Below are 11,998 nucleotides of genomic sequence, written 5' to 3' on the forward strand. Positions count from 1 at the left end.
AAAAAATCCTTTTAGACCATGTTGAAAAATATAAAAAAATAATTGCATAATATAGTACGTTAAGAAATATGAACATGTCATTTTATAATATGTCAAAAATATATTTCTAAAATCTCAATATTAAACATTAAGTCACATTTCTGATTATCATCATGAAAAAAGTCTGACAAAATACAGTGCAATAAACAAAACATTGTACGTTGCAAAAACATCAAAGATCTGATCTCAGAAGGAAAATAGTGTTGGATTTTACTGAAAGTCCCACGACATGCCCCCCCGTCCGGCTGCACCCAGACTCAGGAGGCTTAGAGTAATGCACATTGATGAGTAGAAGAGAGGTGGTGGAAATTCAAACAAGAGAACAAACCAAAAAAGCACAGAAAAGTCTTAAAGGCTTTACTTGTGTGCAAAAACGTAATGCATTTTTACCAAAAAGAATACACTGAAATGTAACCCCTTTGTAATCACCAACATTTTGATGATCAACTGTAATTTATTAACGGTTTCAGTAACTCAGATAAAAAATTACAACATTTATTTTGTAAATAAATGACATAACACCATTACATTGTTGCTACCCAACAATGATAAAAACCTTTTAACAAAAGTTCCCCAAATGCCTGACCGCTCCTCATAATAACATCATCTGAAGTCACATGTCTGGAGGCTCATTCATCAACACTTCTATGTGGTGATACGGCACACAGTGCTGTGCTCTGATAGCGCTGGTGACTGAACTGGGATGTCGTTCATTTATTGCCGAACGTTAGCGTTTTACTTCTGGCTATTGAATTTACGCTTCAACTATAATAACAGTGTTGTTTTTATGTGGGGATTATCCTGCTGAACAAAATGTGTAAGTATCATAAATGTGTGTTTGCCACAGAACTTATTTTCTGCAATAATCAAAATAAAGACATGCTTATTTCCCGGTCGGCCTACTAAAATACGTCATCTCTGCACCTCTGTATTGAAGTCAGTACTAAACGTGCACTCGTAGCACTTAACAAGGAGCTACTTAAACAGGTTCATCAGCATAGGAGAAAGCTCCTTAAAACCATAAACTGATGGCATTTGTGGAGATCGTCCCAATTATTTTATCTTGCGCATATTTTGGATTTTACTAAGTATTTGTTTAATTTGAAAGTCCTGAGTATTTTTGTTGGGGGAGAGCGGCCGGTCTAACGTATGAATAAACATGGATCACAATGCTAGTTTTGACACAGAAGAGGTTGAAAATATATATTCGAATGCATATCATTATAATTACGAGCCTGCTAGGCGTCCAAGAGACCAGGAGCAGCCAAGGATTAGAAGAAATAACGGCCATCAGCAAGAAATGGAGCTGTGGTGTGTGGAGAACCAGTGGAGCACAGGGCAGCTGTCTTGGTGAGTGACCGGTGTTCCGGATTAACTGGTTTCCCGATCAACTGGTTTATAGAGGTGGGGCACAGTTTAACCCGGGCGGATCGCAGTTTACCTGAGAGGATCACAGTTTACCACAGCTGAAGACTTCTCCACGCTGCTTTCAAACTGTGAGTAAACAACGCACGCTTCACTTGGAGGCTGTCTGAAGGTGTACACAGGTCTCAGATGGACTTGGTATCACATTTAAGAACGATATTCAGTAATTAGTCTGGCAGCAATAGCTGGTTTAAATGATTTATTGGAGTTCGCAATGTTTTGAACAGACATCCCCAGTCAACTCGTTTTTCTTTTTGTAGTCCTCGCTGTTCGCGTCCGGATATCTCCATCGTAACCACAACCTCACACACTGGTACTGAATGTGCATCAAAGTCTTCCTACCGAGCCAAATATACCAAAAGATGTATGTAAACGACAGAAGAAGCGATCGAAAATCACCGCCACATCTGTGCTCCAGTTGATCGGGAAACCAGTTAACGGGGAAACCAGTTAATCCGGAACACCGGCTTTAGCTACAGTTAATGTTAGCTAACGTCAGTCACATCACAACATTGTAAAGTTAGCTATCATATATATCAGGCTATAACTAAAGTAGTAATGATAATATAGTAACGTTACTGGCAGGACTGTTGATACTGATCCATAACAGAAACTAATGCGCAAGTATCAGCCGTATCTCGCGTTACCTAATGCAACTCCACACTACGTCTTACCGGACGGGAGAGAGAGAGAGGAGCGAAGGGGGGAGAGAGATGTAATACGGTTTCCTGATAAACGTTTTGTTTGATCGGCCTCAGCTGTGGAGAGTATGTGCTGCAGGGAGGTGGATGCACCCAGGAAGGAAAGCTAGCTCCGGTCCTTTTACTGTTAGGGACTCGATGTCCCGACAGGCTGGATTTTGTGCAACCTACGGTAAAATTACCGAAAAAATGCCAGCTCACTAAATCACAACCAAAAATACAAACTACCGCGGATTGGGCAGAGAAGGAGTCCGAGAAAGTTGCTCCCCATGTGACGTAATTTGACGTATGACGTTAAAAAAAGCAGTTTTTAGTAGCAGAGCTCAAAACGGCTCCTTTCCCTCTGAATTCCTGCCCTTATGTCTTGTAAAAAATATCAAATCCTGCATTAACTTTTTTTAATTGTAATTTTCAGGCAAGGTTAAGCATAAATCTATTTAAAAAAAAAACCCTGCAAGTTGCTCTTTAAGTTGATTCTTTTGCATAGTTTTATATATTTGCGTATCATTCTCTTGATATTGTTTCTTGTAGTTTAATCACAGCCCTCACAGTTCTGTCAGACTGTTGTGTAGATCCTCAACAGGAGGGCAGGCTGTCCTCCACCAGGTCGGCGGTGCGGTTCAGCATGCAGGCTCTCAGGGCCTGGATCAGCTCCTGGGTCTGGGCCTGGGCCCCCCGACTCCTCCTCCACTCCTTCAGCAGCTCCCTGGTCGTTTCCTCCAGATCTGTGGGATGCCTCTTGGAGACGGAGTCTATCTTCACCTCCGTCAGGCCCAGTCTGCGGCCCATTTTACGCCAATTCTTTCCCAGATTCTCCACGATCACCTCTGTGGCGATGCCCAGTTTATCTGATGAAAGGAGGAGGAGGCATTATGGGTTGGCAGGAGAGAAATCATTTGTATTTCTCTAATTATAATACGTTCTGAAATAAAGTATACTCAGGCAAATATGAAACTCATCTACTCAAACACCTTCCCAGGACAAAAATGACATTTGGTAGCTAAAAGGAACAATTTGGAACAGTTGAGGGTTTGGAGATTTATAATTTTGTCATTTTATTTAGCTAATTTAAAAGTCAGCAGTTTCAAACAAATCTCCTAAACATGTATTTGCTATTTTTTCCCCAAAACATTCTTCCAAGAACAAGACCGCTTCTTACATGGTCATTTCATTTTCACATGCTGATAGCTCCACAAAAGTATGATGCTGATCTATAATCCATCCGACTTGTTCGAGGAAAATGTGGAATTGCAAACACTACTACTTAAAGAGCCTGTGACACGAGTTTCCCCCATCATCCAAACCCATCAATTTGAGTAAATATTGTCCCCTTGAAAACCGTTACTGAACTGATTTTGGATATTTGTACTTTGATAACCATTAATCTGCCCTTCAATGTTGACCATTTTCTGGATCTTCTCGGGGATTCTTCAAGTCCCGCCAAATGATGTGTGACGTCATTGCGGGCACAGCGCTCCAGCTGCACCGTTCAGGATCCCAGCATCTGCATGTAAACGCACAATGGCGCACACAGCAGCAAGCTCAGACAGCGATGAAAGTTTAATTTTGAACGTGTCTGAGAGCTCATATGAGGCTGAAGGATCGGTTTATGTTGTATCTGTTAGAAGTTTAGGAATGAGGTGCGTCAATATGGGCGATCATATGGTCATGTAGCCAGTGGTGGACTGGGACTAAAAAATCATCCCGGGACTCTCGACCGGCCCACTTCGGTACCGCTAGTAAATTGTCAATGGGGGGAGTGGGGGATGTCAGGGGCGGCGGGTGCTGTAGATAGTAAATGTAAATATGTAAATATTTGTGTCACTGCATCCTGGTAAAATACAAATATAATGTATAATGTCTGTGTCTTTGACATTAGCGCTGCTAGCCACCTGTGCCCTGTACTACGAAGCCAGTTCAACATACCCTGGATATGTTTGAGTAACAAACAAACTAACAACAAACTAACAAACGAGATCTCGCTAAGCGGTCCTACGACGCTGGTTATAAACTCGGTAAATCAAGCCAGGGTTTCTCTCTCCAGCTGAGAGCGCGTTCACGTCTAAGACACGAGTGGATCTGACTTTAATTACTTTTGACTCGAGTGTTTCGTCAACATAATGTGTTGCTTAAAATAATACTTCTGCATACAGTATGTGACACTGTAAGTGTTACACGGCCAGATACGGCTGGAGAAGCTGACTTAGATAAGAAAATATATTATGATATTATATGATCGATGATCTGATTGATGATGTAATATGAATGATAAGTGCGACACGTCGGCGTCTTCTCTGCATACGGCAGTTTAAACTGTATTTCCTTTATCCTGTAATATGACTTGAGAGATTTAAACTCCGCACACTGAGTTGATCTCTTTTCTATAGACGCCGGAGGCGGGCAGCGTCAGGTAAAAGAAGTTATTTAGCCTTCTCAAACCTGAGCCTCACGCGCCGCCTATGGGGGATGTGCTATGACTTATCTGACCGGCCCACTTCGGTACCGGCCCATCGGGATTCGTCCCGATGGCCAATCCGCCACTGCACCCAGCCCACGTAAACTGTCAACGGGGGGAGCCTCGCTGCGGGGAAACGGTGGACCTAGTGTCCCGATCGGAGTGGGAATAATAATAATAATAATCCGTGCATTTTATCCATTAATTTCCCCAACATTGTGGTAAAAAAAACACGTTTAATCCATGTTGGTGTACTACAACTACAAAAAGCATCGGTTTGTTTTCTCATCAGGAAATGCAGACCGGCTCAAACAAACGATTTTTAATCATCATCCTCACGATCATTTAATGTATCATATGTTCGCCGAATTGACATGAAAGCACTAATAAATGTAGTTTCATCCACTTGAGTTTACAACTACAAAAATAATCGATTTGTTTTTATATCACATCCGACGGGAGGAAATTCAGTAGCTCTCACTACCGATTTTTAATCCTAATGTAATCATCATCTTCACCACGATCATTTATGTTTATGTTCGCCGAATTGACATGAAAGCACTGACAAATATGAATATACTGTAGTCAACTTCATTAAAACGTTATTAACGTGCCTAAACTCAGTAATTCACCATTTCTACGCATGACAACACACTTTGTCCGTGTTTGGCTCTCTCGCCGCACAGTGAAGCGTTCCCGCATTGACGTCACTTCCGGCTTCCCCCAAAACTTCAAAATGAGTTGAAGGAATTTCCCGCGATGTTCGAAATTATTGATATTTAACGGAACGGTATCGCTTTTTCTTTTTTAAACTGACGGTTCGAGATTTCTAGTAGCCCAATATTTCATTGCACAACAGTTGTTGGGATGCTATCACAGGCTCTTTAAGGGAAGATTGTACAGACAGAAATGTTCTTTCAGACTAGAACCAATAACATCCACATTTTAGTGTTACCTTACCAGCTTGGTTTATTTTTGTCTTTAGATTTCTCCTAAATTGAACAAAAGTTAGCATTAGAGAAGGCCTCATTTGAATATCTAATCATGGTGAAAATGTTTTTTTTAAAATGCTGATGGTAGTTTTTTCATTTAGAAAGTATGCATGGGTCCAAAGAGTTTTCCTTAGTTAAAGCATTTGACTCTAAAATTATATTTAAAAAATGTTCACATTTCTCTAACAGATTTTCTTTTTTTAATAAATAATTATAATTAAATAATAATTTTCAGATAGTCATAAGTTACCTGCGCAGACGATATTAGTATCATCTCCGAACATGACACTAAAATGTTGCTGCCTGATGTTTTTCCAGTTGAAACCGCTCCGTTTCATTTACACATCAGGCGGTAATGTGAAGGGACAAGTTCAGAGACACCCTAGATGCATTGCAGCTTATGCCTATGACAGCTAATGTTATCACACACTGAGGCCGTTTCTCAATCTCGAGGATACTGGCTTCCAAGCCAATATTTCAAGGATGCTATGTCATCGAGTGCCGCCGAAGGACTGTTCCAATCTCCAGCATACTTGGAATTCCACCGAGGCCGCGTCCTTGGTTTGGAGGAAATTTCGAGGCTGCACATGGGTAGACTTCGCGTCCTTAAAATCCCCACAATGCTTTGCGCACGGACCAATTTCAAAAACCCTTGCGGAGAATGGCTGAACCGATGCAGCACACATTTAAATGTATGTCGTGGCGTAGAACATGTGTTGGTAAATATGTTACTTTGTTACATTTGTTTGTTATCACCACAAATGTGTTCCGTGAAAGTAAAGCAAGTTCATAATTAGATAGACATCGTGAGGTATTTATTTTCGGTACAGTTTATGTTGAAACCGTTAGAGAGAGTGGCACACTTGTTAGCCTGTTCCATTCTTCTTCGTTTTCCGAAGCCGTGGCTTGGAAGTGACTTGGAAGTACGCGACTACCAAGCCAGCATCCTCGCGATTGAGAAATACCCAGAGTTCCAGACTGGGGTAATATTTCATGACTCTCAAAGTACTCAAATTGTTTATTTTAACCTATACAAATACATGATAAATGATTAGTTCCTTATATGTTGTGTTATTCATCTAAATAAGTAAATAAACTGGGAAAAAATAACTCCACCTACTTGTGTTTTAAAACACATTGATCTATTTACAGTCTACATAATTACATATCATTACAATATTAAATATTACATTTTGTTTTAATTCAATATAGTTAACCTATTTGTTGATTTCTTTCCTGCATTTAATTTGCACCATTGTGTCGCTTGCTCAATTCTTATATATAAGATATATACTTAGATTGTTTACAATGTATTTTTTATAAATCATTAAATAAAACAGTTAAAGTACTTATTACTTAGTGACTTGTGTATTGAAGCAACAGCATCAAATGTGCTGTGGTACGAACATAACTTTTAATAGTGAACAACGTTTAATTTTCAGAATAATAAACATGGATTATTATCATTTATTTATTTTACAATATAGGCCTACAGACATTGTGAATTTCATCAAAGTATATAAATAGTTAAAGCCTTTGACTGTTGAAATGTATTAGAGGAGTAAATAGTAGGCCTACTGTGTTTGCCTGAATGGAGTAGAAGTATAATACTTCTACTCCATATACTTCTATAGCAACATGACATTGAAATACTCAATTAAAGCAACATAAAATAATACTTCAGTACAAGAGTGTATGTGTCGAGTAGGGAAGTTAGTTAGGCTACTGTACACCAATGGTAATGTGTACACAGTCTATGGTATGGGAGTTGTAGTCCTAGAGGAGTAACACCCTCTGTGGAACTACAAACAGTAGGTAGCAGTGTGACTGTAGCCCACCTCTCTCCTCTTTGTCCGGCAGGACGTCGCTCAGATCGGCCTGACTCTCGAAGCTCTCCAACTTCTCCGCCAGGTCTTGCCGCTGGATTTGTGTGAGGAAGCGGCTCAGGCAGTCGGTGTTGTCTGCTCCGAGCTTCATTCTCTCGGTCAGCACCTGGAAGAGTCGGACCCCGCTGGATATCTTCTCCAGCTCCCGCTTCCCCAGCATGTCCCCGCACAGGAACTTCAAGTCCTCCAGCTGCTTCTCCGTCAGCTGGTTGGAGATGTCCAGCAGCAGGCTGTTGAACTGGAGGGAGCTCATGTCGATGTTCACGGTGAGCCTCCGCCGAGACACCGAGCAGTCTGAGGGAGGGAGCGGGAGGAGGAAGCACCGTTTCACTTTCACTTCCGCCTGTTGCACTGTCGGTTAGTCCAGCTGATCCATTCAATTCATTTCAAATAGCTTTATTGGCATGAGCATAATGACAAACATGAGTACATAATCATTCATAACATGAACTAGAAAAATATATAAACAAAACAAAAAAACACAGATCTTTACTTAGATACAAGTACAAATACTAGGATCTTAAATATAATCCACTATAAAATTCTCAAGTAAAAGTTCAAAAATATAAGCATCAAAATCAGCATATCATGTGTTTTTATATGTAAAAAATAAAATCGTAAAGGGGAGTGTTTATATAAATGTAATTCAAAAGTAAGATATTAGCCTCTAAAATGTAGCAGAGTAGAGATTTAAAGTAGCATAAAATGGAAATGACAAATGTGTCAAAAAAGTACTTAAATACAATACTTGATTAATTGTACATAGTTGCTTTCCAGTTTCCACCACTGGTTACGTCTTTAAGTGTTGGTTTGGAATGGATCCTACCTCTACTGCGTCTGTTTCTTGTTTGTCACTTTTCCGGTCACTTCCTTGAATGTGACTCCTACCTGCACTGAGTCACATCTGGACGACTGATGTCAGGTGCAAGAAGAGAGCACACATTTTTATTTAAAAATGAAAATCAATACAAAATGTAAGGATAAAATGTGCATATCATTTGAAGATGATGTGATAGAATGTTTTATTATTATTTTTTGCACAAGGATGGACTGAATCCAAACTAAGTTTTTAGCACTCCTACCAAAAACCACAGCAATATGACACCACCATAACAATATATTATAAATGAGAACGCAATAAAAACGTATTCATAAAAAAAAACCATTTATTTTATTTTGAATAATTTGTATTCTCATAATCCTTACCTCCCCTGGCATGTTTCTAATCATACAAGGTGTTGTGCTTTCCGTCAGTCATATATGCTATTTCTATTGTGAGTCTTATTGGACAATTTCACACTTACATTACGAGTTCAGATATGTAGACAGAATATGTCTGCCAACACCAAATTATGATATGTGTATCAATTAAAGGATATGAATATTTTATTTTGAAATATTTCTATCATCAAACACTTCCTTTTTTACCATGGAATATGCACCACGATCACACATTATCAACTAAGAGTGTATCTCCACAAAATAAGCTATAATACAATCTTAATGGTATATATTGTGTTTCTATCCTCCTGAGACCCAGAAAGAAAAAGGTTTCAAATATCCTTATTTGTTTAGATCACACAAGTCACAACATAAACTATATTGTGTGTCGTCTGAAGAGGACATCAGGGGGGTATACTGCGAAGCAGGATTTTCGCTTAGCCGGCTAAATTCAGGGAAAACTCCGGTTTTCCGGTCCTACGAAGCTGGTTCTCTTTTTAGCAAGCTCGATCTCCATGGTAATATATGCTAAGCAGCTAACCTGGTCGGGACCAGGTTAGGTTGCAGGCTAAGAGCTCAACTCAGTGAAAGCACCGCCTGCTGACCAATCAGAGCTCAGTGTGCGGAGTTTAAAGCGATCAAGTCATATTACAGGAGAAAGGAAATACAGAAAAACTGCCGTCGCAGGAAAGACGGCCGGCAAAAATCACCGACTGTGTGAACGTGAACATTAATAGAATATCACCTCCATCTTCAGAGCAATCTGACTATTATAACATTAGCGTTAAGAAAGCTTACTTAAATATCGGCCACAACATCAGTACCCGGATCAGAGTAACATTAAGTACAGTCTGCGGCATATCACTTCATAATGTATCATATCTCTCCTTATCTGAGTCAGCTGAGCCGTATCTGGCCGTGCAACACTCACAGTGTCACATACTGTATGCAGAAGTATTATTTTAAGCAACACATAAGTTGACGAAACACTCGAGACAAATGTAATTGAAGTCAGATCGTGTTTTAGACGGGCAGTGATATCATAAACCTGTTAATGTACGCATTCAAACACTTGTTCTGTTACCAGCTGTATTCACCTTGCAGGTGCAGCTATGTGGCTTTTATCCTGGATAAAGTGTTTGAGTCATGGATGTTTAAAGTTTAACTTCTTCATTTTTGACTAGTATTAAAGTTCACTTTTCATTCAGGAAGTATGACGCTGCGCTGTCAGTGCGCTTCTCCATGTTTGTGATTGGTCGAATGCTCCAGATACCACCCCTTTCATGTGAACACGCACCTAACTAGATAGGACACGGCTGGCTTGAGCGATCCACTTGATAACCAGCGTCGTAGGACAGTTTAGCGAGAGCGCGTATGTTTTGGATTAAGCCAACCGGCTAACTCAAACATATCCAGGTTAGGTTGAACCAGGTTCGTAGCATAGGCCCCAGGTGTTAGTTATGCAAAGCATAGTATACAGACAACATTAACATACAAGTACATTTAGACAACATTAGAGCACAACAACTCAATGCAACAAATACTGAGCCCTCATTTGTAGCACTCCATCCCTTTCTGAAATGCAGAGATACATCTGACACTTGAGGCACTTGATGTATGTTTTCTCACTGCATTCGTCTGCCATGAACCCTACAGAAACCTACGTGTTAGTTGTGGCTCATAGTGGACTACATTTGTGTCATGTAAAATGGGGCAAATAAATAGTTAGTAAAAATCCCCATGTCCTCCTCAGAGGACATTCATAAGAACATTTAGTTGTAGGTCAAATCATTATTACACTGCTCTGAAACTCACTACACTAACTCCTAAGATGTTCCCTTACTATAATTAATTAAAAATATTGAACTCACAATTACAATTTCTCTTTCTATAAATAGTCCTTGTGTTGATGGACGCCATTTTGAAATACGTTAGGCTTGTTTGAGAGAAGCAAGACCTGCGCAGACCTGCGCAGTTGCGATCAACGTCTTGCTAGTGCGTTGCATGATGGTTAATCATTTTGTCCGACTTGCTCTGGAGGCTCGCCCACATGAGACTTTGAAATCTCGCGGGACAAAGACGCCCGCAGCCTTGAGAGCGAGGCGAGGCGAGTTGGCGCACTTGCTCTCCACGAGCTGCGGAAGCGAAATGCTTGATGGGAAACGGCTCGCTGGTATCTCGAGCTGAGCGCTCATTGGTGGGTTTTACCACGTGCTGCTGATGAAACTCTCCAATTGGCTGGCAAAAGTGTGTTGTTGTTTTGTGTCAGTTTTACGTCGCCACATCCATTCCCATTTTTCATCATTGTTCCACAATGTTTATCATCATGAAATTAATATCTATACATTTTATACTATACTGCTTACCGTTTTCATACTTTATATATCTTAGCATATTCATACACACTGTTCATACTGCTCACAGGCTGATATCTAGTGTATTCATACACACTGTTCATACTGCTCTCAGGCTGATATCTAGTGTATTAATACACACTGTTCATACTGCTCTCAGGCTGATATCTAGTGTATTAATACACACTGTTCATACTGCTCTCAGGCTGATATCTAGTGTATTAATACACACTGTTCATACTGCTCTCAGGCTGATATCTAGTGTATTAATACACACTGTCATACTGCTCACAGGCTGATATCTAGTGTATTCATACCCCTCACTGTTTATTCATCATTCAATTCATTCTATATGTTATTCTGTAGATTGTGTACATTACTTTCCACTTCACTGCTTGTTGCACCTGGTTAGAAGCTAAACTGCATTTCGTTGTCTCAGTACCTGTAATATGTGCAATAACAATAAAATTGAATCTAATCTTGAGCAGGAACAAATGTATTTACTTAGTACATATCTGACATGAACGATTAAACACATTTGTGCATTCTTTATAAATGCAAACCGAGTCAAGCCGACTCCGGAGGTGGCGGTATGCACCTTAAAGTTGTTTGCAATCCGCCAAAAAACCGAGAGAAAAAGAATGCGAAGAAGAAGATGAAGAAGAAGAAGCCGACTCGGAGCTGTCCGACTTCAGGCGAGCTTTTTGACACCTCCCCCGGCTGCGATCGGCTACTCTCGTCTACTTTCGAGGCGAGCCGCAACGCGTCTCAAACAAGCCTAGTCTCATTAGGCTTGTTTGAGACACATTGCGGCTCGCCTCGAAAGTAGACGAGAGTAGCCGATCGCAGCCGGGGGAGGTGTCAAAAAGCTCGCCTGAAGTCGGACAGCTCGGACTCGGAGTCGGCTTGACTGGCTGGGTTTGCG

General features: G+C 40.4%; 1 protein-coding gene across 1 annotated transcript; it reads right to left on the minus strand.

The window, feature by feature from the left end:
• Window positions 1-225: 225 nt before the first annotated feature.
• Window positions 226-7,846, minus strand: fadd (Fas (tnfrsf6)-associated via death domain). The gene is made up of 2 exons (XM_034105622.2): window positions 7,451-7,846; window positions 226-3,013 (listed from the first exon to the last, which is right to left on the minus strand). Exons 1-2 carry the CDS (start codon window positions 7,749-7,751, stop codon window positions 2,742-2,744), a joined length of 573 nt encoding a protein of 190 aa, XP_033961513.1. The 5' UTR covers window positions 7,752-7,846; the 3' UTR covers window positions 226-2,741.
• Window positions 7,847-11,998: the final 4,152 nt, after the last annotated feature.

This window comes from Pseudochaenichthys georgianus, chromosome 3, assembly GCF_902827115.2.
Source record: "Pseudochaenichthys georgianus chromosome 3, fPseGeo1.2, whole genome shotgun sequence".
Taxonomy (NCBI): Eukaryota; Metazoa; Chordata; class Actinopteri; order Perciformes; family Channichthyidae; genus Pseudochaenichthys; species Pseudochaenichthys georgianus.